The sequence below is a fragment of the Myiozetetes cayanensis genome, unplaced genomic scaffold, assembly GCF_022539395.1.
Source record: "Myiozetetes cayanensis isolate MyiCay16 unplaced genomic scaffold, myiCay2020 scf1, whole genome shotgun sequence".
In the NCBI taxonomy this organism is placed as follows: Eukaryota; Metazoa; Chordata; class Aves; order Passeriformes; family Tyrannidae; genus Myiozetetes; species Myiozetetes cayanensis.
In genome coordinates this window covers 108,697,127-108,725,111 of record NW_026086604.1, presented here as the reverse complement: position 1 = coordinate 108,725,111, position 27,985 = coordinate 108,697,127, and the positions used below count along the sequence as shown (strand labels likewise).

Below are 27,985 nucleotides of genomic sequence, written 5' to 3'. Positions count from 1 at the left end.
AGGAGCCGCTTCCCGCCGGGGCGGAGAGACCGTGTGTGGGGCGGGAGCGGTGGGAAGCCGGGAAGCAGCCCTGGGCCGGCCGCCGTCCCTTCGCCGCCGCGGTGGGTGAGTGCCGGGGAAGGGCCGGGGGCGCGGGAGGGTCGCCGGGCTGCGGGTCAGCGGCCGTGCCGGGACAGGGACGGAGGGTGTGAGCCCAAGTTTCTGCTTCCTGTAAACCAAAGTTTGTGTTACCGCGCGAAAGGCTTGCGAGGTGGGAGGGGAAGGGCTGCGCCCCGGCGGCTCCCGCTCCTGAACTGGAAACTTCAGGGATCCTTCCCGTTTCCTCCCTCCGGAGGGTCCCTCCCGCCGCGGGGAGGAGGCGGCAGGGCGGTGTTTGACAGGGAGTGGGGAGGGGGGACCGGGAGCACCGCCCGCAGCAGCTCGGCTAAGGGGACAACGCCTTCATATTAAGCACAGCAGCGCTGCCAGGAGTAAATGGTGTTCCAGAGGCTGGCGGGGATGTGGTGTTCCTGAGGGATGTTGGGGAAGGGTGGCGAGGTCTCACGGGCGGAGGAGGTGGGATCCTCCTGCCCTTGTGCCGCCTCGCTTGCCCAGTGAGCGACGATAATTGGGTAATTTACTTCCTCGAATCCATGCGCTGACTCACGCCGGAGTCATAGAATCAGAGAAATCAGCCGGGTTGGAAAGGACCTCTGAGATCATCAAGTCCAACCCTTGATCTACTACCATCGTGGTTACTAGACTATGGCACTAAGTGCCACATCCAGTCTCTTCTTAAAAACCTCCAGGGACGGAGAATCCTCCACTTCCCTGGGCAGCCCATTCCAATGCTAGATTGCGTGATTACCCTCTCTGTAAATAATTTCTTCCTAATATCTAACCTAAACCTCCCCTGGCAGAGCTTAAGACCATGCCCTCTCATCTTACTGATAGTTACCTGGGAGAAGAGACCAACCCCCACCTGACTACAATCTCCTCTCAGGTAGTTCTAGAGAGTGATGAGGTCTCCCCTAAGCCTTCTCTTCTCCAGGCTAACAACCCCAGCTCCCTCAGCCTCTCCTCATAGGACTTGCGCTCAAGTCCCCCTTCACCAGCCTGGTTGCTCTTCTCTGGACCTACTCCAGCACCTCAATATCCTTCCTGAATTGAGGGGCCCAGAACTGGACACAGCACTCCAGGTGTGGCCTCATCAGTGCTGAGTACAGGGGAAGAATCACTTCCCTGGTTCTTCTGGCCACATCGTTCCTGATCCAGGCCAGGATGCCATTGGCCTTCTTGCCCACCTGGGCACACTGCTGGATCCTGTCAATCCAAACTCCCAGGTCCCTTTCTGCCTGGCTGCTCTCCAGCCCCTCTGTGCCCAGCCTGTACCGCTGCAGGGGTTGTTGTGGCCAAAGTGCAGGACCCGGCACTTGGCCTTGTTGAACCTCATCCCGTTGGAATCAGCCCAACTCTCCAGTCTGACCAGGTCCCTCTGCAGAGCCCCAGCCAACTGACACTCCCCCTCAGCTTGGTGTCATCTGCAAATTTGCTGATGATGGACTCAATCTCCTCATCTAAATCATCGATAAAAATATTAAACAGGACTGGATGCAGCCCCGTTCACCAGCACTCTCTGGGCCCGGCCCTCCAGCCAGTTCTTAACCCAGCAGAGAGTGCCCCTGTCCAAGCCATGGGCTGTCAGCTTTTCCAGGAGTATATTATGGGAGACAGTGTCAAAGGCTTTGCTGAAGTCCAGATAGACACATCCACAGCCTTCCCCTCATCCACCAGGTGGGTCACCTGATCATGAAAAGAGATCAGGTTGGTCAGACAGGACCTGCCCCTCCTAAACCCGTGCTGTCTGGGTCTGATCCCTTGTCCATCCTATAGGTGCTGTGTGATGGCACTCAGAATGATCTGCTCCATAACCTTGCCAGGCACTGAGGTCAGGCTGACAGGCCTGTAGTTTCCGGTCCTCTTTCCCACCCTTTTTGTGGATTGGTGTGAGATTCACCAACTTCCAATTGTCTGGGACCTCCCCAGAGAGCCAGGACTGTTGGTAAATGATGGAGAGTGGCTTGGTGAGCTCTTCCATCAACTTCGTCATCACCCTTGTGTGAATCCCATTTGGTCCCATGGACTTGTGAGGATCCAAGTGGCTCAGCAGGTCACAAACTGTTTCCTCCTTGACTACAGGGGGCTATTCAGCTTCTTATCCCTTACTGTCTACAAGCTCCAGAAGCCAGCTCTCCTCAGGACAACCTGTCTTACTGTTGAAGACTGAGGTAAAGAAGGTGTTAAATACCTCAGCTTTCTCCTCATCTTTGATAACTGTGTTCCTGCCCATGTCCAATTAAGATTGGAGGTTTTGAGAATGGTCGTTTAGGCCCCAGTACTTTGAGGGAGGAGGGAGTGATTCACCTGGGCAGGGAGGTACCCCGTGGCTATGGGGAGGCTATGGCATGGCCATGATTCCATCAGTTCTGTGATTCCATCAATTGCAATTTTCGTGGTAGAATTCACTGCTGGTTGAATGTAAAAACAGTAAGTAACAGTAGAAAAGCAGTTCCACTTTTATAGACAGCATTAAGTTGCCCCCTCCTCTGCTATCTCTTAAAAAAAAACCCCAAGAGTTCTTTGGTTAGAGAAAATTTCTTTCCTTTTTAGTAGAGGCTTCTCATTATTTATTGAAGTTTTCCCACCAGAAGGGAGTTATCAGAAAACCACATAAAATCTTTTTGGCAGGGGCTTATTGATGCATCCAAACACTGTATATAAATTTCTGTTTCTATACAAAGTAATCTGTTACAATATGTAGTAACGAAACCTGTGAGGGATATGAATATTTCTGTCAAAGCCTGTGCCTTTTAAACAAGAGCTTGTCATTTTACCAGATGGAGGCAGAAATAATTTCTTCTTTTATATCTGTTGCTCTTCAAATACCTAGGGATGGCTACTAAAGCTTATGCTACAGTCAGAGGAGAGAGAGAGAGGGGAGGGAGGAAAAAAATACTGAAAGATGCTGATCTCTGTGACCCCAGAGCAATGCAAGATCACACGAGTTGTAATGGATTTACACAAACATGATGTTAACAAATGGCTCCCAGAGCCATTTATTGACATGTAGCATCAGTGATGATAGTTACACAGAGATTGTGAACTGGGGTTTGATGAGTGTGCTTTAACTCACAGAAACAGAACAATTTATGATCAGTACAGGGACTCTGCACAAGCTCTACCAATGCACCATTTTTACTACGAAAGACTGATTTTTTAGTACCTCTGGGAAATACATTGCATTGCTTCTCATCAAAGCATGCAGACTTTTTATGTGCCCATTTGTCTCTAATCTCTGCATGCTTTTTACTGGTAAAAGTAAAATAGTAAAATAGTAAAATTGTTGAAGTTCTTTTAAAAGTGAGAGCTGCTGTATGAAAATAGGTTGTGTGAAATTCAGTTTTTATAGTCAAAGACTGACTGCTGTGGCACACACGAAATAAGGTGTGGAAAATCAGTCTCTCTTCTGTCTCTCCCACTGATAGCAAAAAGTTGAGTTTAGACTGATCTGACAGAGTCCAGATCACCAAGCATGGCAAAGTCTTCATTTCTCGTCTTGCTGTAATGACTCTGCAGGGGGGTAGCTGTCACTGTAAAACAGCTCTTCTCAGGAAACAAATCTGACTTGGAGACACAAAGGGCACAGACTTTCATATGAAATGGAGCACTGTTTTTTCATACAGCTACCTCTCGAAGAATAATTGCAATTTGAATACTGTGGACAGAAGGCTATGCCAACAGGGACTCCACTAGCCCTGGACTGGCACTGAGGTTTCTGTGTGTGCTTCACTGTTGTCCTGCCAGAGCTGGCTACTAGGTGCTGTGAAAATCCTGAAGATATTCCAGATACTGGCTGCAGACACCTAGGTAAGTAGCACAAGACTTTATTTCATATACCATTTAGAGGAACAGTTTTCATCAGAATAGCAAGGCTACCGAAGAAGTATTATTAACTGAGTTTTCAGCTCTTCAGACATATTCTAGTTTGGTCTTGAATCAACTGCTTTAAGGGACAGTTGTTTACCAATTTGCTTCTTGTATTGCCTTTACTGCTTCATCCTACAAAGTCTCCTGGGGAGCAACCAGCACAACAAGGAGTCAGTTCCCTAGTTGACCCAGAAGTGGAAATGTTTTTTATCTATTCTGCAAGATTCTTCAGCCCCTTTATCTACAGCACTTACATTTGATAAGACCTTGTTGTGATGAACCAGTATATTCTTTGCTGCCATGGGGCCATTTGTAGCACTGGAAGTCGAACAAGCAGATCAGTTTTCTTAGAAGAAGAGCAAGAGAGCTTTGTGAAAATAGGAATGTGAGGAGGACAGGGCCAGGAAAGTTAGAAATGTATATATGCTTGCACAATATTGAGAATAGAGGGAACTCAGAAGAAACACTAGATAAAAGTGCCAATGCCTTCATGCATGGGCCGTCAGCACCTCTGCAGCTTATTCACATGGGTTATACAAAACCTTGCTTGTAAGCACTGGTGCTTTTACCATACCTCTTACTGTGACAAATTTCATTTCCCTTTTTCATTTCCCTCCTTATCCCTGGCCTGCCTCCCATCTTGCTTCCTCTTTGTTATTCTCAGTTAAGCAGGTTTATGATATGCATCTCTTGCCACACTTGATGTGGCTTCTCATATCACTTCAAACCCCATCAGCACTTCATTTGCTCAGGCCCTTCTTTGCTTTTACAACTGGTGGGCCAGCACTCTGCTCTCTGGTTCATTTTAATTTCCTCTACTCTGTTTCCTGTATTCTTCACCTGACCAACACTGCTGTCCTCAAAAGGGCTAACTGAATTTCCTCTCCAACATCATTGGCATCCTCTTGAGTAAGTAATTGTTTCTTTAGTTTTCCTCTCAGAAACAAGAAGTCTATTCTGTTCCCAGATTGGAGGCTTTCCCCCATGAGTGTTTCTCATGTTGTCTCCCCATATTAGACGCCCTCCTTGCTGAGGTATCATCTCTCTTGTCTGCCTCCATTCTCCTTTAGGTGTTTTGCTGTTTCAGCTACTCTATCAAGCTTACAAATCTTTCCCTTTCTCTTGCTCATTTCTCTAAATAGGTGTGTTCACAAGCTGTTGCTGTTAGAATAGGTGATCTGTCCTTACCACAACTTGTAAGGGCCTTAAGGTGGCTTTCAGAAAAATTATTTTATTCATTTTAGCCATTTTAGAAATGGAACGGTTCCAGAAATAAGGCAGTAGTTCTCAATAGTGGATGTTCTTAGCCCTTGATAAGTGCACTAATGTGTCTCACATTGGTGTGTGTCCCAGTCTTCTTGAAAAGCATTCCCATGACTGATGCAACATCAGTCACAAGAATTGTACTGGAATTGAATCCAGCATCTGGAGTGCTCGAGATAAGGCAAAGCATACTGTATGCACTCTAGCAAGGAAATGTTTTCAATGCCTATTTATAAGCTGCATTAGCATTTACCTTTAAATATACCAGATGTATAACCTAACATTGTAGCACTAACAGATGCTTTAACAAGAGACTTAGTACTTTGTAATCCTGTGATCCCTCACTGAAAAAACTCATGATTTAGCACCATGGAAGCCAGGACTCTTTGCAGACAGAGAGGTGAAGGCCTTGCTGGAGACCTCATGGTGTCACACACTGGCAGCACGTTTAAAAAACAAAACAAAACCAAACAAAACAAACAAAAACAAACAACACCTCCAAAACACACACACAAAAAGACACCCCCCACACCAAACAATAAAAACAAAACCAACAATGACAAAAACCTCTCACACCCTAGCAAAATAGAACCATATATGTCAGAATCTTACAGGCAGTGTGCTTCTCTGAAAGAATAAGCATATTTCTTATGCTGATCAGGAAGGACTTTTAGAGTTGCTGTTGCTCCTGGAACTGCTATTGTAGAAAATTTTTGGTTTTCTTAGTCTGAGTAGTCTCAGTTTCTTCATAGAGCTGATACACTTTGCTACAAACATGCACATACCTGCCTTGCTCTTTACTGCATGTGGCAGGAAGTCTTTCTGTTCCAGCACTGTTTAAGGTGTTCAGCTGTTCATCTGATGTGGCATTTTCTTAGCCTATGGATGATGGAAATTTCCACTTTTTCTTATTAAAAGGGACTGATGAAAAGTACTGTGTACTCCAGTACTGGGTGGTGTGTATTTTTGCCTTAAATTTAATATTGTCACTGAAAATATCACTGAGTAGGTCATTATACACAGAATTCATATTGCCAGTTTTGACTTTCCTGCTTGACATTTTTCCTCTTTCTCCTTTTCTCCTCAATGTTTAGCCTTACTTTCTATACATACATACATACACATATATATATACACATTTCTTGTTTCTTCACTCTCTTGCAGATCAACCTGTGCGAAAGAGAACATGTTCTGTCCTGCAGCATATGTATGCACACCCCTTCCAGCAGCAACCAGGTTTTGTACTGACTTGGACTTAGTCAGATGCAGGGAAGACATCTTTGAGACCTTCTGATCACTCCATATTTTCCATCTTCTGTCCTGCTGCTGTATTTCTTCTTCTTTTCTTACCCTCTTTGTAGATGAAACTGGAAGAGTGAAAAAAATACTTCTATTTGTTTTGTACACATGACAGAATTCTTATGGTTCATTCTTATGGTTTTCTGAATGTTTGTCTCAGTTATTCTCACAAAGTAGGAAGAAAGAAAATGCGTTAGAATAACGTGGTCCTAGAACAGCCAAAGTAACCAGGGAATGTTGGGCAGATGCAGTACCTTGAAAGAGAAGGGTCAATATTTCTATTGCATGTTTTAAGGTAACTCTGTCTCTTTAACTAAAAGCCTGCAAAATCTTTAGAGTAAATGATGTTTTCAACATTGTTTGACCTTCATGGTAGAGTTCATTTATAGAATGAACTTTCCTGAACAAAGAGATGTGCCAGTGTGGCTTCTAGGAAGCTGAGTGACTCAGAAATCGGCCACGTCATCATGTGGGTCATAAGAATGGAGTAATGAAAGGTTAATATGTCTGAGTAGATGCTGTCAGTTACTGAGGTGGTAAGAAAGTCAGATCACTAGGTTACATTCCATTTGTTTGAAAGAGTTTTGCTGGTTTTGGAGTTGGATGTGATCCAAAGCAGTTGTGCTGGAGATTTGCCTGGTCTGGCAGCCCTTGGAGAGCCCAAGTCTTAATGCAGTTATCTGTAGCCGTTCAGGTCAGCAACCATAACTTAGGACCTCTTGGGAATTCAGAGGAGCTAAGATGATTTGCCCTGCAGTCGTGGGTGTAGATAGGTAGTATCACTAAAATGCGGTCTAAACATCCATAAAACTGTGTCTTTCTCCAGCATCAAGCGGGAGCAGCTTTACTGATGCAGACTGCAGCTTCTGATACGGAAAACCCATGGAAATGAGTTTGTTCCAGTAACAGGTCACCTAGAGGAACCTGTGAGCTGGCAGGGATCAGTTATAGCTTATCTGGGCAGCGTTCGGAAAGTTTGCCATCACTGTAAACGTCTTGTGAGAATTTTATTGCATCAGAGTTAGCCCCTTTACAGAATTGTAGAAGAAGGGCTTCATCTTTTATTTTCATTGATCTGACTGTAATCAGAATCTAAAAACATTCTTCCAAATATCCCTTGAATCCACAGTACGTTTTAAGTGTTACTGGGGGATGACAGTAATTTGTGTTGATCACGCAAATTTTCATTGTCTGTGTGGAGGTGATTCAGTTGTGATCTTGCAAGAAATTTGATTTTTGCATAGGAAATCATATGTGCAAGTTTGTACCTAAATAGTACCTAAATGAACTTATTGTTGAATTGTAATTACAATATAACTTCATACCTGCTAAATGGTGTATCAGCTGCAATCAAAAAAAACCCCTGCTTTACAATAGAGAGCAGTCTGATCCTGATTTCTCTTGCTTTATTGCCTTGTAGAGAAAAATGTGAATAAATGGCCATCTGAAAAGAGCTCCCAAGAAATGGTGTAGAGAATAAGGACAGACACCACATATGTATTTGCAGACAAGGAGAGAGCATTCATGCTAAAGAGTATGGTTTTCAAAACAACATCTCTCCAACAATGAGAGGGTTTCCTGAGCCCATAGCTGTCTGAGTTAAAGGACCATATTTAGTCTCTAGGTGTACGTACAGGGTCTGAGGTCAGGCATTCAAACCTAAGTGTTTCCACAGGGTTTAAATTGGTGTCTTCATTACAAGCTGTATTGTGTGCAATCTCTTCCCTTTATGAAGATGGAGGTGAGTTGGATGCCCAAAGAACTTGAGTTGTGATACCACCTTCTAGGCCTAGTTCGTCATATGAGGAAAGAGTCTCTGAATTCAGTTATTCTGTGCAATTCCTGCTCAGGGAGAGGTCCAGAATTTTTGTGTGTCATAAGAGATGGGATCTTGTATGTGGATAATCACTTATTTTAGTCCTTTCTGTAATACTTTTTCAGATTCTGAAAAATTATTTTTAACTTTTATAGTTACTCACCTGAACTTGATAAGATAAACCAGTGCAATGATACATTCCCTGTTTTACATGTCAGAACCAATAGCTTTAGGAGTCAGGAAGTGCCCTGTGCCCCTAAGAGGTTTGGTAGCTCTGAAATCTACAGCAGCCTTTTCACTTAGCAGCATTTTATTCTTTGCTTTCTTAACAGGAACAGCCGATCAATGGTTTTTCCACAGTCTCACTACTGCCTCTCAAACAAGGTGCCCTGAAGCTAAATTCTTTTCCTTAGTTTAGCTAAAACTATCTCAGAGTTCACAAGGCCTTGCTTTCAGGGACAGGTATCATATTGTTAACACTGTATACAGGGTCTGTTGTTGTAACAAAGAAAAAACAAAGTGGATCGCTACTATAAATTAATTCCTCCTACAAAATTAATTGCTATGAAGTATAATTTTATTCCATTTATTTCCTTGTCCAGATTATGTTTGGACAGATGCCCTCCTTTGTCTACTGAAACATGAAAAGCTAATAAAAAATATTAAATTATGCACTAAGAACAGGCAGTTAATAAAGCAGATGCCAGGGGTGTTGTTTGAGGCAAAAGCACAGTAAAGTACTGGTACAGAAGGGAGACTGCCTATTCTAGACATTTTATTTTTCCAAAACCTGGCCAAATAAATGGAATTACCTGAGGAAGAAACTTTTTTAAAAAGTTGGTCATGATATTACCCAAAGGTTGGAAGCATTCTCTAGACGTCTAGGCGAAGGGTATATGTGCATAGGATAAGGTTTAAATTGAGGTTCTGTGCAATTGCATTTTACAGGCTCAGTACTGTGAAAGGCAGCTTTCCTGTTCTCCTGAAGTTAACTCCAAGCTGACCTCTCACCACAAGTGGACAGTTTCTCAGAGATGAGGCTTGGTGGAGCAGCTTCTCGCTACCTCAACTATGGAAGGCCAACTTGGTGCTAACAGGGACATTTCTGTGAAAAAACCTCCAGGAGCAAGCCCTCCATCCTTCATTGCTTTGCTGAAGGTACACCGAGAGCTCCTGGTCAGTAGAATCCGAAACACTCAATGTTTGATTGATAACTTGATTAAGAACGAGTACTTCTCCACTGAAGATGCAGAGATTGTTGTCCAGTTTCCTACTCAAGCAGATAAGGTATGATTTTTATTTCACTAGCCACTGAGCTTTTGGCTACTTTTAGTTTACCAGGAGCCTTCATGGGTTTTTCTGGCAATTTTACATCTAGTGTATTTTGTGGTCTTTGTTATTTTGGAGTTGCCTCATCATGTTCCTTCTGGATATGTGTCTCCAGCACATCTCTTCCCAGCCTGGCTGGCACTGCTTGTAGTGCCCGTTGGCAGCTGTAAGAATGAGCAAGGTGATAATTGCTGTTCTGTCCCTCCCAGCTGCAGCTTTGTACTCTGATAAGGAGGTGTCCACAATGGGTATGAGAGTATTGCAAGGAGAATCTGCTTTAGGATGCTGTGGGACAGCTCATCCTGCTTTTGGAGAGACAGAAATTAAACATTGTTTTTGAAGTTAATGACTGTGTGTTGTCCATATGCACACCTTCCTTTCTCTTAAAAGACCTAGGTATGTTGTAAATGTTATGGAAAATTGATATATCCTGGCACACTTGGGGTTTTAATTCATCTTTGGACATCAGGAGTAAAAATTATTTCCTGGTCTTTCGTTAGGAGAAAATTACCATGTACACAATTGCTCTTTGCATCATAAACAGATGAGGAGATTGTTTCCCAGACCAAACAATCATGCAGCTTCAGAATGCTGTCACAGTTAGGGGCAGGCAGACCATAAAAAATTCAGAGACCTTGGACTTCACTAACAGTGCAGATTTTCATAAAATAATCATTCTTGCTGGCACATTGAAATGGTAACACAGTGCTCACTCTGTGTATAGGGTCAAAGCTGAATAAATGCACACTGTATGATTATCTCAATTTCTTATTGTTCAGCATAATATACATGATTGTTATTACAAAGCTGAGGGGGAGGCCATGCATGAGGAGTCTAAGCAGAGAAAGAGAGCAGGCCACAGTAGTGTAAGTGAAGTGGACTCTGTGGGAACTTCTCTGGAAGGCATAAAATTGCTTTTTAGAGCATACAAATTGTCAAAAAAAGCTCCATGTGTTTGCTGTGCTGCATGTACCTCACCCCGCTTTAAGCTCACAAGAGACCACAGTCTCTGTCTGGTTTAGGACTGAATTCTTCATTCATTTCTAGCCAAGGGACCCAGACATTCCAAATGTGCCCCCAGATGATTGTGGAGGGTCTTGTACTAGGATTGCCCTGTTTTGGTGCACAGAGATCACACTCTTGCCTGTAGAGGTAACACTTGGTCTTGAACTGCTCCAGCCACTGCCTGGTAGCCATTAGTTTTGGTGACAGCTGCAGGCCACAAGGCCATTGCACAGAGAGAGCCTGAAGAACTGAGTTATTATGTTAAATGGAAGAGTTGTAGAGTTTTGGCTCAGGGTTAAGATCCAGAAGGAGATTTTGCCTTCTATGCTCTGGATCTGGATGGATCCTGAGGTAAACCCAAATGTGACTGGAGTATTTATGAAACAGAGGGTGAATTTAAGGCATTGAGAAACCACTTCTTTTTTATTATTATTTTAACCAGCAAAGGATTTAAAATATACCATCTAGCCAAGCTGAGGAAATCCTTTGGGTTCCCTCTTGAGGAGTGGTATTTATCCGTTTTGTTTCTGGTTAGCATATGATTTAGCTACAAGTTCAGACCTTCAGAGCCAACTCTCTTGCAACATCCAAATACAAGCAGCAATTGAGTTTTATGATGGTTCAAATTCAGAGCTAGATTTTGCATTCATGTTTTTGAAGTACCAGTTTTGTTTTTTGTCCCCTGCTCCAGTCCAGAAAGGATCCTAAAGCAGTCACAGGAGTTACTGTCATCAAATGCTGTGTATCAATGATCTTTCATGTGGTGTTTCTTCAGGTTCGCAAAATTCTAGACTTGGTTCAAAGCAAGGGAGAAGAAGTTTCAGAATATTTCATCTATGTCCTCCAGAAAGTCACTGATGCTTACTATGAACTTCAGCCTTGGCTGGATGAAATAGGTTACGAGCCTTCAGAGAATATTTGTAGAAAACCTGTGGTAAATACAGATCCAGGTAAGGTCATACATCTCTATCCCTTCCCTTAGAACTACCCTGCTATGTGGGAAGCTCCAATCTGGTGACAGAAGAGTAACTTCATCTGATGTCATAAATGATCCTGTTCTCAGCAGGAAGTAGGACTAGATCTTCTGAAGTCTCTTCCAACCTGAATTATTCTGTGATCCTAAATGATGAGCTATGCTGAAAGTCAGAGTTTAATAATAAATAATTATTAAATAAATTATTTCCTCCTGAGAGGTTTTTCCATACTACATAAATGCATGATTTACTTTGTCCCCATCTGAAGTGAAGCTTCTGGTGCAGTAAAAACACAAGCCAACATTGCACGATAACTGAGACTCTCATTTTTTTGGTCGTCTTAAAAAAACCTTTTGAGGTGTCTGAGACTTGGTTTCTAAAATACATGCCTTCTATTTACAATAATATAAGTGACCAAACAGGTCAGGAAAGAATAAGCACCCACCTGATAGAATTGCAGGTAGAATATAAATAAAGTGTAAAGGCTAATCAGTGACTGACAAGTTGAACAAACCTTTGCAGCAAGTAAAGCAGCCTTTAACAAAGGGTCAGAGTGTTGGCTTTGAGTCTCAGATGAAAGGTAGCAGCCCCTCAAGCCAATGCAGCATCAGTACTGGCTTTCAGGAAGTGGTGACTCAAGTGACCTTTCATTAGCACCTGAATTTCCCCAGTGAGTGATGATGGCAGCACGAATAGAACTAATCTGCCAAATAACCGTTTTTACATGAGAATTACTTTTGCTTATTACCCACTCTGAGTTCCCAAAGAGGTGGGTCATTGTCTACATAGGCTTTTTAATAGTAGTTCACTGTCTTTTTAGTTAGCAGGTATTGCCAGAAACTCAGATATGAACTGGGACGGGACTCCAAGTTTGTTATGTCGTACACTCAGAGGGAGGAGATGCTGCTTGAAGAAATCTACTCTAACAGCATCATGGAACTGGTCAGTTTTACCAATGAGAGTCTTGGCCATGTGGGTCAATTAGAAGCCCTTTTTGATGATACAGTTGGACTAATTAATGAAGATGGAGAGACTGTTTATGTCTATGGTGATGCAGGAATTGGAAAATCCATCTTGCTGCAGAAGATTCAAAGCCTTTGGGCCAAAAAAAAATTGGACATAGGGGCCAAATTTTTCTTTCGTTTTCCATGTAGGATGTTTAGTTGCTTTAAGGAAGATAAAGCCATATGTTTGAAAGACCTGCTCTTCAAATATAATTGCTACCCAGACCAGGACCCCACAGAAGTGTTCCATCACATCTTGCAATTCCCTCACACAGTTCTTTTCACATTTGATGGCTTTGATGAGATCTATTCCAACTTTGATCTCAGTAGTGTACCTGAGATATGTTCACCCCATGAACCCATTCACCCCTTGGCACTGCTGGTAAGCCTTCTCAGAGGAAAGCTTCTTAAGGGATCCAGGAAAATTCTTACAGCAAGGACAGGAACTGAGATCCAAAGAAACATCATTAAAAAGAAAGTGCTGCTCCGTGGTTTCTCCAGCAGTAACCTGAGGGAATACACTGTTATGTTTTTCAGAGATGAGCAGCAACGAACACTGGTATTGAACCAGTTGGAATCTAACCCCAATCTCTGCAGTTTGTGTTCAGTGCCTTTATTTTGTTGGATTATCTTTAAATGCTATGAACACTTCTATTCCATGTTTGACAGCCATGAGCTTCCAGACAGTTCTGTTACACTGACAGACGTATTTTTGCTCTTGATTGAAGTTCATCTGAACCGATCTCTGAAAACAGGTTTGCTGAAGAACAACATCAGGAGCCAAGCAGAGATGTTCAAATCCAGAAAGGAAACTCTTCTAGCTTTGGGTAAAATGGCATACAAAGGGATGGAGAACTCTTTCTTTATCTTTGAGCAGGAAGAGGTCTCCTCAGCGAACATCTCTGAAGAAGATTTGCAATTGGGCTTTCTCAGGACAGTTAAAGGTTACAGTGGCTGTGACAGTCAGGCCACTTACGAGTTCTTGCACTCAACCCTTCAGTCTTTTTTCACAGCTTTGTTTTTGGTTATTGAGGAGAAAGTGGGCACCAAGGAGTTACTTGAGTTCTTCAATGAATGCTCTTTCACTGAGACTGCCCAGCCTACTTGCCTTCGCATCCCTTGGCTGAAGAAACAACTAGCAGGGGAGAATCCTTTCCAAAATAAAGAACACTTTAATTTTACCAACATGTTTCTTTGTGGCCTTCTTTCTGGATCCAAGCAGAAGCTCTTTAGGCATTTAGTTTCACCTGCAGTCCTTAAGAGGAAGAGAAAAACACTCATCACATACCTTGGGGAGAGCATGAAATCCCACCTGAAAGGCTACACTCGGTCCAGGCTTAAAAGCTACAATCAGATCCAGGTCCAGCCCAACTTTGTTTGGATGCTGAGGTGCCTTTACGAGACTCAGAGTGAGAAGGTGGGGAAGTTGGCTGCCAAACGCATGCACGCCAATTACATCAAGCTGGCGTACTGCAATGCCTACTCTGCCGACTGCAGCGCCATCTCCTTTGTGCTGCATCACTTTCGGAAGCGCCTGGCTCTGGATTTGGACAACAACAACATCAATGACTACGGAATAAAACAGCTGCTGCCTTCTTTCAGCAAGCTCGCAGTGATCAGGTAGGAGTCTTTGTAAGCAGGTCCTTGCTTATCCTTGGTCAGTTTCACAAGGTGAAGCTGGTGAGCTGAAGGAATTGATCTCAGAAGTGGAGAAAGATGGGGAGTACTGCTGCTGGAAGTTAAAGTTGCCAGTCTTCTGAAATCTTCATTCATGCAGTCACAGGAGAAGGGATAAGCTGTGAATTTGGAAACTGAAATGGAGAGGGTGATAAGAAGTCCTTAAAAGCCAGGACTGTTTAAACCTGTAGGTTTAGTTAGCTTCACCTCAAATTGTTTTGTCTCAAAAGAGGATTTTTATGAAAGAAAGTGCTTAAGGGAGAAGAAAGGAAACAGAAATACGTCCCCCATTATCTGAAGATTGCCTGAACCCACCTCTGCCCTTTGGTGGATGGGGAAAAGAAAGGATCTATTATTCACAGTAGCCTATGATCAAAAGCTCTGAATTTCTTGCCTCTCCATCCTGCCAAAATGTCTGGCTTTCACAGAACAAAAAGCTATCATGTAGTACTCCGCGAAAAGATGTAGCTGAAGTCTTTAGGTGGTGGTGCTTCCCTGAGGTGATGTGGAGGTAGGACATGGCTTGGTGTGGTCAGGGAGAACTAACTGCCTCTCCAACATCACAGACCATATTGTTTCACCCCCAGCCTTTTGAGGTTGTGCTATGTAACTGTATCTAATTTGTCCAAACATTTAGGTGCAGAAAATCAGGAACTTCATATGTATCTTTTTTTAAAACTCCTTCAGCCCACAAAAATTTTTTTTTTTGTAACAACTGGATTTATTCCTCCTGTTTGGCTGTGCTCTGCCTTGTTTTTCTCTAAGACTAAATCAAAACAAGTGACTCTTGTTTTTTCCAGTTAGTTGCAAATTGACTGGCCTCCCAAGAGAAAGCAATGAGGAAACTTCAGGGGAAAATGCATAAACATTTAAAACCAAAAAAAAAAGAAGAAAAGGCCAGCCTTTCATTCTTTGTTCCTATCATATAATTATGCCACACCCAGTATGACCTTAGCACCATACCTGGCACCAAACCCATCTGTTAGGTTGCCTTTTTGTCTTTATGGATCTTCAGATGTTAGGACTTTCATTTCTAATGACCAGTTTCTGCAGGCCAGGAAATGATGTTTTCAGCAGTTAAACCATCCCTTTCAAAGATGCAGGCTGTTCTGATCTGCAGAAACTGGCTGATTTCTCCTGTGTGCTCAGGCATTCCAATTGGACCCAGTTACTAACTAGTAAAGGCCAGGGAGGCTGTTGATGATAAGGGCCTCTCAGCAGTGAATGTTCAGCTACTGAGTTTGTGTAGAAACTAAAGCTGATCAAAATGTTTTCCCAGGGACAGCTTTATGCAGAAAATGTGATTCATCAGAATTGGAATACTTCACTTGAACCATTTAGTCAAGGTGAAAAAGCTTGAGAAGTTACCAAAAAAAAGCAACAAAACCAACCAAAAAACTCCCCAAATGTGAAAAGAAGCATTTTTATTCTGTAAATGACTGACATTGATTTGTTTCATGTCTAGCTGGGACAACAAAATCAGAAACATCTAGCACACTCATGGGACTGCAGTTCTATTTTCTGGCCAGGGCTTTTCACAATCTTTATTCTGTGAAGCCTGAATGTGTTGAGACTTTCAAGATGCCTGGCTTTTACTAGGTACTCAGAGAGAAGGTTGCAAGAGTAGCAGTCTGCACAGCTTGATTCTGCTAGGGTGTTAGGCAGACTTTCTTCCTGAAATCACAATAAGCGCCGGAGGAGGTGAGATGTTTATCTGGTGTCTGACTTCCTACATGTTATTGTTTTCAGTTCTATGGAAAGGTTCCAGAGCATTGCCTTGGAGATTTGAGGCTTTCTGGTTTTTATTGGTTTTGAAGTAAGTCATATGAAACCGAGCTGACATTTCCCTTTACGGCTTTTAATACGAACCTGTTAAATTATCAGAGGAAAATGCATAAACCTCCAGTCATTTGTTAACTCATGGGTGATGAACACTTGTAATCTGTATTGATTTAAAGTTTCTTTTCATTCCCTTCATTCCAGGCTCAGTGTAAATCAGGTCACAGATCACGGTGTAAGGATCTTGTATGAAGAACTCTCCAAGTACCGAATTGTGTCTTTCTTGGGGTATGTACCATTTGGGGTCAGAACCCTAGATATTGATAATAGAAAATAAAACTCCAGTGCTGACAGTACTGATGCAGCAGAGGTGGTGTGGAAATTACAGCTGCCTCCTCATTTACTGGCCATAAGTGAAGCAGCATTTTGTGTCAGAAATTATTCAGCTGCTACCCTGTAAAAGTTCACTGCGGTCCACAGCTTCCTCTCCCATCACACTGCCTCACTGGGTGGCCTCCATCAGACCCTTCTGTGCCACAGTGCAGACTACTGTCAGGTTACTGAACTGTGTAGGCATTATAGTTTTATACCTAAAGCCTTCTGATGTGGAGGGGAAAGAGAATACAAGCAAGAGATCGTTTGCTTTGTAGCTAGAACCTGTTGTTTTCCCTACTGATTTATTTCAACTATGCAAAGCAGATACAGCTTGGTAGAGAGTAGTATCAGGAACATAGATTTTCATGTGTCTTGTTCATGGTACCAATTTCTTTCAAGAGCTTAATTAGTTCTTAATCAAGTTAAAGCTGGAAGGCATGCTAGCTCTGAGTGCCTGCTCTTGGTTAAGTAGCTATGTAAAAATAACTTTTTGAAAGGTGAACATGAATACCAAGAATAGCTTTCTTCCTCAAGTGCCCTAATGTAAGTACAACTGCTCAGGTATCTGATCTTCAGTAATATTTACAAGGGGATTTTATGACTTTTAAAAGACCAAAAGTACTTTATGGTGTCTCCTTTTTTGACTTATCTTCTGGCAATATTATTTCTCTACTAACAGAGGAATAAAGGAAAGCTTTGTTTGCTTGGGAAGACTTAATATTAAAAAATTTATATAAATATTTTCTCATGATTTGCAGTCTGGTCTCCTTGTATTTTTTATCTAGCCCTTCACAATATGAATTATATATCAAAATAGAAATACAAGCAACTGTGAATATGTACAAAGCCATACAAAAAAGATAGATGCTATGTGTGCATCATAAAATATTCAGGTTGTAAATATTTAACAGCAGGAATAACCTATTTTTACCAATGTGATCTTTCTTTAAGCTTATACAGCAATCAAATCACTGATGTCGGAGCCAAATATGTTGCAAAACTAATTGAAGAATGTTCAAGCCTGGAATATGTTAAGTATGTTGGATCTTTTTTTCCTTTCTCCAGGTAAAGCAACTTGAAAGGCAAGGGAGAGTAGAAAAAAAGATAAAAATTGTATTTGAAATAAAATACAACTTCGGCTGCAGTTGCATGTTCTTTTGCAGTAGTCTAGCAGTGGATGGCAGCAGGGGAAACGCTTGAATCCATAGTCTTTTCTGGAATATAGCAGTAAGTTAAAGGAGTGCCTGAGACCTGTTCTTTACCTAAATCCGGTCTGAGCAACTGAGCAAGGCGTAAGTTTTGCATGAACCTTGCTGCCTCTTCCAGTAGGCGAATTCCCTTGGATTTAGTACCAAGCTTCTTAGTATCTGCTCTTTCATGGGCCCCTGGAGTCAGGCTGTGCTGGTGCCGTATCTCAGCTCTGCAATTCCCCGAATTCACATGGTGAGTTGTTCCCTTTAATTCCTGGAACTTCCCCAGATAAGAGTGTCTGGCCATGCACAGTACTGGTTTGACATGAAGGTAGATCATTAACCAGTGGTTTAATTGTGACCATAGCAGAAAACAGAGGTAACTGCAGCAATGTCACCTGTTGGTATGAGTGTAGCAACTCGCAGCCAGGGACTCTTGAGTTCTAGTCCTTGTTCTACCACTAACTTGATCTGAAACCACACTATAGCCACATCCTTCACACTTGAAATATTTGCAGAGTTTTGAAACCCAAGAGCACTTTGGTTCTTTTGCTGCTTTGACACGGTGCTTTGCTTATTTAATCTCATTTTCACAAAAAAAGCCTGTTGACAGATGGTTACTTTCAACCCTCATAGTAATCCTAGCAATTATTTCGAGACAGAGTGCATGTTCATGTGCCTGAAGTCACTCAAACAAGCCAATTTTATGTCAGTGTACTGACTTGAGGGGTTTTGGAGTTTGATCTGTTCTTTACATCCATCTATACGCAGTTACCCCTTCCTTGAACTCCAGCCATTTGATATCCACATAGGCTAAAAATAGAAAAGGCCTTCTGTAGAATGCCAGCCAGAGACACTCACTGCTGCATTGACCTGTGCCACTGCCTACAGCCCATGCTTGGAAGAGAAAGACTCGAAATTATCGCAGCCTGTGCTTGTCAGCTGCAGCGTCCCCTGAAACCACACAATCAAGAAATATTCTGTTTCCTGTGGTATCATGAAACATGCTGCATGTAATTCATGTGCTCTGTAGCAACTGCTGATACTATGAGCTATACTAAAAACTAGTCCAGGGTCCTTGCCTTGAGGATCAGTTCTTAAAGCTCATTTCTAACACACTGAGCACCAAACCCAAGATTCTACTGTAATATTTCTGATTTGGAGCACTGACATGCAAAATAAGCAAAAGACAACATAAATGTTGTCTTTTAGTCAAAGGTCATGTGTCTGTATTCTTCTGCTCTAGGTTAATATTTGACAACTGTAGCTAGCCTCCAGGGTTAATTAGCCTTAATTACTTGTATGGCTTTCTGAGCTGATGTTCCAATAGCTGTACAGTTGGAAGTGATGTACCTCATCAATTCATGTATTTTGTGCAGAATAGGAGCAAACAAAATAACTAGTGAAGGAGGGAAGTGCCTTGCCCAGGCCATCCAGAAGAGCAAGACAATGTTTGAAATCGGGTAAGTTTGGTGCTAAGGAGCAGACCTTAGGGCTTGATCTTGGCAAGGCATCTGTAAATCCATCAGGATTCCTTTTTTCATTCTTACCTTCTCTTCTCCTGCTCTTCCTTCCCCCCGCAACAACAGCATTAGAACAAACAAGTATAGAAGCACAGCCACATTTTCCATGGAAAAGGAGAGCTGCTTTGTTGTTCTTCAGTTCACACAATGTTTGTTTTGGGGTTTGGTTTCTGTTTGTTTTTTTTTTTCACTTTTCTGACCGAGCCTTAAAGGAGAGACAAACAAATAAGAGGACAGTGTGTAAAGATAGCCACTTTCTTTATGGCAACACAGGTCCTCTGGAGATACCTGTCTATTTTTAAGTCTGTGTGCTTTTATGACTATTGGCACTGTACCTAGTTATTGAGTGTCATTCTTACGTTGTCAAACCTTCTGCATCGCATCCCGAGAAAGTTGCAATCTGAGAGGATAAAAAGGAATTCACATCATCCACCTCTAGTCTGTCCCTAACTGGAGAGTCTGCTATTATTGTAGAGAGGTCTGAATGTACTTTAAAGCTTTAGTTCCTGCCCTCTTTCTCAGGAAAGGTGCTAGGTTTTATTTATTGTACTTTATTTATTTCACCCCCCTTCTGGCAAATCCCAGTTTCTCTTTTCACTCTAGAGGAGAACCTATTTCTTAGAATTTAATACTTAAACACATGGCATTAAAACCTCTGTTTGGCCATTGTGAAAATCATAGTAACCCTGAAATATGAAAATTGGATATGAACAATCAGATTTTTGGCCTTTAATTCTGTTCTACAACATTTCAGAAGTACAGTGAACAGTCTGCACACGTCCATACAGCTGGGTCTGCTGTGCTGTACTTGCTGTAATTTCATTGAAGGACTCCTATTTCCTCCTGTGGAGGAAATGATCACTCCAAATGGATTTAGGATAGCTTGGACAGAAATGTTTAAACAGATATATTCAATGTTTACAGAGCAAACTGCACTGGGTCTGAAGGACAAGGAAATTCTGGGGAACTTACTGGAAGTCCATGTGTTTAGATGCCACAAAGCTCAATTGATTTTAAAAGAGCTGCCAGCTAATTACCCATCAATCTGAGTGTGGCTCTGAGTCATCAAGCTGTGATCTCTGTAAAAAATCCAACGACTTAGACCTCACCAGAGGTGCTGTCAAACCTCATAATAGAGGGTGAATTTTTGAAGTGGTTAGTCTGCATAGAAAGGATTTAATCAGATACTCCTAGTAACTATTGATCAAATCTCTCCAGCCTGTACCGTGTTAGCTTCTCTTAAAGCCTTGTTTTGTTTTGTCATTTGAAATACTATTCCACAATTGTGTGGAAGAGCCCAGCGTTGTACTGTCTTTGTGAAATTCTGATCTTTCTCTTGGCAGCTGTTGGGAGAGGAGATGTCACTTGGCTATAACCATTTTACCAGACTATTTTGAAGGAGAAGGGGAGCCTGTAGAGTAGTTCACCTCAGAAACTCACCTCGTTTGGCTCCCCCATGCAGTTATGCACCTGGGGAGTCTTTCCAGGACCTGTACTTTGCACTGTGTAAAGGCCAGTCTGTGCCCAACAGGTTACAGGAAAATCACAGCCAGGATACGGGAAGGAAATACTGAGCACAAAATTATAGGATTTAGGACTTGGTGGGTTTCTCACATCAGCTGACTGTACAAGACCTCAAGACACCTTTACCACGTAAGTGTAGAGGGCTGCAGAGGGTTTTCCAAGTGCAGCAAGATGCTCCCAAAAGCACTCCTGCTGCAGCAGACTGTCTCCTAGAGCTGCTTCTGTGATGTGGCCTTAGGGTACTGGTGAGTCAGCAGAGGCTGGTGGTGTGATGTGCAGGGAGTGGAACATACCTGGCTCAGCAGGGAGGGTACTTGCCAGGTGTCTCACAATCCTGAAAGACTGTGAAGTAGTCAGGGAGGAGGAGAGAGGAGAGAAAAAGGGAGAATGCAATGCCGACAGTCAGTAGGGCAGCACAACTGATATCTCCTGGTTTCCTCTCTCCACTAGGATGTGGGGTAATCAAGTTGGAGACGAAGGAGCAAAGGCATTTGCAGAGGCCCTGAGGAACCACCCCAGGTTAACAAACGTGAGGTAAGACACTGTCGAAACGAGGCATCATTGTAGTGGTGGCTTTTCCATCATGCTGGGAAGCAATGACTCTCCCCACCAAGTGTTAGCTTGGAATGCCACCTGGTATTGCAGCCTTTGCTGTAACCAAGAGGCTTCTGGTGCAAGCAAGAGTCCAGATTGAGTCAAAAAACTCTGTGCAACCATTAAGCAAGTTAAAAACACTGCAGGATGGCATCCTTTCCTCTGTCTGCACGTCTTCCCCTCATGCTGCACGGAGTTCTTGGCATCTGTGAAAGCACATGGTCAGTGGGTGCCACTTCGATCTGGGAGCCCTAGCAGAAGGATGTCACAGAATTGGTCTCCCACTGAGCTCAGTGTTAACAGTTCCTATTGCAAAGGTGCAGCAGCTTTAAACAAATTAATTTTTAGGGGGATAAACTTGGTAGGGACTGGGACATTTTTACATTTGGGCTCATCCTGTACTCCAGTGGAGCTACACCACCACACATTCAGTGCTCATGCTAGTTCTCACTGGAGCACAGTGAAGCATCTCAAACTAGCCTTCAGGAAGCCCTAACGTGGGAAAAGTTGGAAGTACAGCACAGTGAGAAGTCAGCACTGCTAAACAACCCATCCCCTTCCCAACTCCCAAATGCTGGCTGAGGGTTTAAAGATGCATATTGAGGCAGCTGCTGCTCCTTTGGAGTCCCTCCACACAGCTGGAGCACTGTGTTCAGGGTGACCCTTTCCATTTGTCTCCCAGGTCCACTGGCCTTCACGGTGAGGGAGCAAACAAGGCTCCTTAGTTTCCCCACAAGGTGGCATATGGCACTAGTTTCTTTAGAAATACTCTGGGAGTTTGGGGATCTCTGGAGAGTTTATTGCTGCCACTTAAGATCCAGGGTTTTCAGAGCTGGTGTCTTGTCCTCCTTTCTGCAAGTGGATAGTCGAGTTTAAAAATTAAAAGCTGAACAGGTGCAGTGACCTAAATGTATTTGAACTTAAAAGCCATCTGAAATAGTAATTTTCCCGTAATTGCACAATCCATCCAGATGCATCAGACTTAAAAAGAAAACATTCTGAACTTGAATCAGAGCTCAGGGATTCTCAGAGAGCAAATATGCTGATGAATGTGTTTGCAAAAATAAGCTGTCTCCAGCTTGGTTTTGCGGGCACTTGTGCAGTGTGAATCCTCTGCTCTGCATTGTACTTGCACTTGGGCTTATTTCTTATCTTCCACTGGTTAATCGTGCTCCATGATTTGAATCCATAGTTAGCACCAGTGGCAGCTTTATGTGAAGATTAAGGGAAGATAATCCCTACTGCATCAGTTTACTTTATTTGCCATTTTTAGGCCCAGTCATTTTGGACTAAGAATATCTAGTTTCAGCTGAAGCTAGGAGGGACTGGCTACTTGATTCCATTTTCTACCTTTTTTGAGACTTTTAATTGTTTTGAGGGGCGAGATGCTTTCTGGGTTTTGAAAGCCTGGAACATAACTTCAACTGGATGATTTTTCCAGTGTCTATTCAAAGAATGAAGGGCAGACTAAGAAATGTTTGTGGTTTGTAATGGAAAGCATTTACAAGCTCATCTCTCCATACACAGCAGAAGGTGTTGTATTTGGAAGATGAATGAGGTATTGGTGCATCGGAAGGACTGAAAGGACAAAGTGCCCAGTTCGTACAGGGACTTGGGATGAAAAACACATGTAAAAACCTATGTACTGCTAAGTGTAACTTTTTGTCCTTGCTTAAAGCCTTGACTCTCAAAATCCCTGGGTGCAACTCTGCTGTCAGCCTCAAGAGCACCACTCGCCGACAGCAAACCTGATGGCCTCTATGACAGGCCTGCACTCAGGCTGCAGCCCGTGAGCTGTTCTCACTCCTAAGTCATAAGGACTTACTGGTTTGCAAAGTATGTGAGCCTCTGAAACAAACAAATGCTGAACTGTACAACTGGGAAGAAGATCATCCAGGATATTCACAAGTATTTGGCAGTGGAAGAGCCAAGTTTCTTACACGTTTGTATCTTTACTTCACAGTCTCGCATTCAATGGCATCACAACAGAGGGAGGCAAAAGTATTGCTGAAGCTATGCAACACAACAACTCCGTGAGAATATTCTGGTAATTGACAGTGTGGTCTACTTCTCCTCTTATTCTTTCTCCAGAGAAAACTGCAGCCTAATGTTATTTTCTCCAATCCCACCAGCCCTGCTATTCTCCTTCTCTGCCTGACCTTATCCCCTGTGCTTTCACTACCAGCAAGCTATAAGTTATCCCTTTGGAAGAATGTGGACATGTGATGCATCATCAGCACATGTCTTTTGGGACATATTCTTACGACCCAGTGTCATGCCTTACTCTGCTCCCTACATCTTGCTTTCCCCATTTTCTCTCATTTCCGTCATCTGAAGTCAAGTACTTGGTCCCCAGTTTTTGCACCTCTTCAGTGTTGTCTCTACCTCTTTACCTTTTCCCACTACACCTCCTCCACCTTTTAGACACTAAAGCATCGTGAGAAAGTATCATTAGAACATTGCTCAGAGAAACTAAGATCTGATACTTGTCTTTTTTACCTCCAGGGCTTCTCTTCAGTATCTCTTTGTGTCCAGCCTTTACAAATTGCTCAGGGCAGGAACAGCCTTTTGGCTGTCTAAAGCTAAGTCACAGTCAAGCTGGAAAAACAGGGGGCTGAAAAGTAATTACATCCTAAGTGAACATTTTTTTCTCCCAATTAGGTTGACTAAAAACGAGCTGGATGATGAGGCAGCAATGAGCTTTGCAGAGATGCTGAAGGTCAACAAGAAACTGGTGCATTTATGGTGAGTTACATTCCACAGAGGCACAGGCTCTTTGGCAGTCACTACATTAAAGCTTCACCTTCCAAGTCTATGTAGGTCACAGTAAGCTTTCTGTGCATGGTCTGGATGCAGCTGACTGGTTGTAGACAGTTCTAACGGGAAGTTAGTAAAGCTGCTGTCTAGAATTTTCAGCCTGCTTTCATACAGGGTAAAGTTTAAGCTGTTTGCGTGTCTTGGTAACTTTCAAACAGTATACTGACTGATTTCGCCTCTCATTAAGGGAACAGTACTGGCCTCAAACTCAAAGGTTTCAAAAAAAAAAAAGACATAACCAGACAGCTACAATAGAATAAGGTTATTATATTTCTTTCTATTTCTCATCATACTATGAAAGTAGCTAGCTCAGTTCTTACTCGTCAACCAAAAACCTACATGACAGACACTTGAATACATGTTGCATTTGTCTCATGCTTTCTTCTAGGGCTAGCAATACACTCATGCAAGACACTCATCTCTAAGGCACAAATCCCCAGGAAACCAGGGATTATTTCTAGCAATCACAATGAGACTTGTTACACTTCTAAGAAAACACAGTGTTAGCTTTTCTAATCCAGAGATTCACAAGAATCCGTCGATGAATGGGGTTGGGCAGATGCGGGCTGTGAAACAAATAGCCATCCATTCATTTCAAGCAATCAAGAGAGCATAAGAAATGGAGTCCCTTTACAAGCTTTATGAAGACTTTGCTAACCACAGTCTAGCACACTCCCTGTATTAATCCTAGTTTCCACCCCTTAGGAAGCATGCTGGTTGTCATGGGTGCCAAGTACTTGCAACCTCTTTTGAAAGCAACACAAGCTGTGGTGCCCATCACTCTGAAAATAAAAAGGAGGGGGGGAAGTGCTTGATTTCTTTGTGCACAGCTGCAGATATAATTCACTGAGTAGTTTGGTTTGAATTCATAATGAAATTTTCCCCAGCCAAAGCAGGCATAGTAATCTAAATAGGCGTCTTTTGGTTTGAATTCATAATGAAATTTTCCCCAGCCAAAGCAGGCATAGTAATCTAAATAGGCGTCTCTACCACGACTCAGTACTGTCCAAGGGTTTCTGCGAGTAGACAAGTTTATATCCTACTTTGTTGGTTATACCAGTGGATACCTCCAAAAAGTAGTGACCTAAATATAGTTGAACTTGAGGCAGAATAAGAATCTTTTTCTTTCAGTAACTGAAAGAATCTACTGGAACCTTTTGCATTTTGATTCATTCACCAAGTGTAAAAAGTCCTTTAATGGGAAAACCTATTTCTCTCCCTCCCTCCCTAAAAGATTTTTCAATACACCCCAATTTTCAGCCCAATCCTGAATCCTGAGGGATTCATGCAACCAGTCACATGGAATGGTACAGCTATGGGGCTCACCGTGGTAGACTGAAAGGTGAGAATTGAATTAGGGTAGGCTGATGAGACTTTTTATACTCATGCAGATGATGGGCCTTTCTTCATTTTTAGCTCCGAGATGGTCTACAGTGGTTAATAAGAGCTACCTACTGCTTTGTCACTTGGACTGCCTGAGGATTTTATGTATCTTTTGTTTTTCCCTAAACTCAGATGAGACATAATTTATAGATGCTAAGTTGGCTTCACTGGGACTAGCACCTGCTCATCCTGGAGTCAAAATCAGTGCTTTATTTTTCAAAGATCTTGTTGGTCTTATAAACAAGACAGGAGAATTTGGCAGCCTCTGGACCATAACTGCTAAAACACTAGGCCTATACAGAGTCTGTAGTCAGAATTTTTCTGTACATCACTTAAAAATGTCTCACAGTGTTCTTAGTAAGAAAACAGAGCTAAGAGGTTTATCTGTCTCAGAGAGTCCAAATACCACAATCTCGTACCACTAGTGAACAGTTCTTAGCAAAAATTTGTCAGCTGTGTAATTAAGCTCAGTATCTCCAGAATGCAACCACATGCAAGATTAAAAGGAAAAAAACTAATACTCAAATGTGGGGCATTTGACCAATACTGTGTACCATTCTCGTGGATAAAATCATAACCATCTTCTTGTGGCAGACAGCTTTGCTCCTTGATGTCAGGCTGAGCGTAGGTTGTGCAGGCGCTGCAAATTAGTTTGCATGTTAGTTTGACATGAAATGCTTTCTTTTTAGGCTTATACAGAATCAAATTACAGCCAAAGGGGTGAAGTACCTCAGCGAAGCTCTCAAGGAGAACACGACCATTAAAGAAATCTGGTAAAGATCCCTTCCTCAGAGGCTCACTTGTAAACTTTCTTTCCCTTTAAAACACTACTTGTCTTACTGCTTTCCAGCCTAAAAAATTCAGAGCAAGTTTATGTGAGGCAGGGGTTGTAGTTCCAGCTGTGGATTTCAAATAGGTAAAAAGCTGCTGCCATTGAAACATTTCCTTTTTTTGTTATGAATGTCAAGCAGTTTTCTTAGTTCACATCTGCCTGTACCACTGATTTGCAGATCATGTGGGTTTGCAGAACCAGGGCCTAAATTTATAGACCAAGTTTTGTTTGCCCTGTTTTTTCACTTTTAAACTTCTGAACGTGCTCATGCTTTTCAGGACCTAAATCCCAACAAGTAGGAGATGGTTATATTTAATCAGCATTACTTATTTGGTTTGTAGAATTTGTGCTTGGATTTTCTTTGGGCGGTGCTCCAAACACACTGAAAGTGCTAAGCTACAAGAAGATTAACTTTTTGTAGGATTTGTTTGTTTTAGATTAGGTGGGCATCACATAGTCACACGTGTGCATTTAAGGCAGAAAGCCAAATACCACATTCCTTGCTTCACCTCAGGGAGCTCCAAAGTCAATAGAACTGAGCTGCTTTTAGCACTGCTACTTTATTACTGAACATGAAATTTATTTCTAAATATATGTATTTGTTTTACTGAAAGGACACTGAATTCTTGCTTAGAAAGACAATGACTCACTGTCTGACTAGTGTGTTCCCTGGAGATGTGGAAGAGGTGCTTTTTTCAAAACCCACTGTCACTATTTGTCTGTAGAAGAGACATCAATTCCCACTCAGATAATTCTGAATCTTCAAACTAAAATCTGTCTCTTGATTCTGGCCTGACTGTTCAGAGGCGTTCATTAACCCGAATAATTTCATACGTCTAAATGGTTTAATAGATTTCAACATTTCTGCAAGCAGCACTTAACCAGGCTGCTCATTTTCAGGGGTGTAAATACCAGGGTAGATTCACTTTGCATAGCCAGAATTGAAGATTTTTCTGTCGGTCATTTCACATTAATGATGCCTGAGTACTTCACAGGGTTTTCTTCCCCTGTTGTCAGGGAAGGCTCGAAATGCTTTGAGGACAATTTAAATTTCTCTAAACTAGCCCACTGCATGATAAGAACGTTTATCAGCTATATGCTGCTTGCTGAAATGCAAACAGGTGGGTTTCCAACACCGAGTTCAGTTACTGGAGTTTAGGTGTGTGTTCGGATTTTATTTCTGAAGGAGAAGCCTTGTTCCCTGTACGTGCAGTGGGAACAGCAGTGCTGTAGCCGGCCTGTCTGATGCCAGTTCCCAGTTGCACGCCTTTGAGAAGTGTGCAGCTCACACAGCATTGCAAACGTGTGATCTCTGCTCCAAAACCTTGGAAAAATAGAAGACGGGCAACAGCCACTACCTTGCTTTCACATCCCTTTTTTTTTCCCCCTCCAGTTTGAACGGGAACCTGATAAGCCAAGAAGAGTCGAAAGCTTTTGAAAATGAAGAACGGATCATTTGCTTTTGAATGAGGACATTTTGCCAAGTTCATTTAACAAAGGTCACTCCTACGCTTGGACCACAGAGTTTATAAAGGCAGAAATCTACAGGGCTCATGGCAGGAGAGACATACATGATTAGCTGCCTTTTTACGAACATGCTGCGCTCCCTCAGCGCCACCCCTTACCCTGCTTGTT

The 27,985-nt window shown here is 42.5% G+C and overlaps 1 protein-coding gene across 9 annotated transcripts; it reads left to right on the top strand.

The window, feature by feature from the left end:
* Positions 1-3: 3 nt before the first annotated feature.
* NOD1 (nucleotide binding oligomerization domain containing 1) lies at positions 4-27,910 on the top strand. 9 transcript variants are annotated; one of them, XM_050317732.1, is made up of 13 exons: positions 4-105; positions 3,723-3,906; positions 6,394-9,631; positions 11,454-11,628; positions 12,473-14,276; positions 16,317-16,400; positions 17,439-17,552; positions 19,057-19,140; positions 21,175-21,258; positions 23,282-23,365; positions 23,980-24,063; positions 26,208-26,291; positions 27,744-27,910. In XM_050317732.1, the coding sequence occupies exons 3-13, from the start codon at positions 9,416-9,418 to the stop codon at positions 27,814-27,816; spliced, it is 2,886 nt and encodes a 961-aa protein (XP_050173689.1). In that variant the 5' UTR covers positions 4-105; positions 3,723-3,906; positions 6,394-9,415; the 3' UTR covers positions 27,817-27,910. The 9 variants fall into 9 exon arrangements, with proteins under 9 accessions (XP_050173689.1, XP_050173730.1, XP_050173714.1 ...); XM_050317757.1 differs by lacking the exon at positions 3,723-3,906 and having other exon boundaries at positions 54-105; positions 8,677-8,728; positions 9,293-9,631; XM_050317766.1 differs by lacking the exon at positions 4-105 and having other exon boundaries at positions 3,544-3,906; positions 6,394-6,465; positions 9,293-9,631.
* The last annotated feature ends 75 nt before the right edge of the window (positions 27,911-27,985 follow it).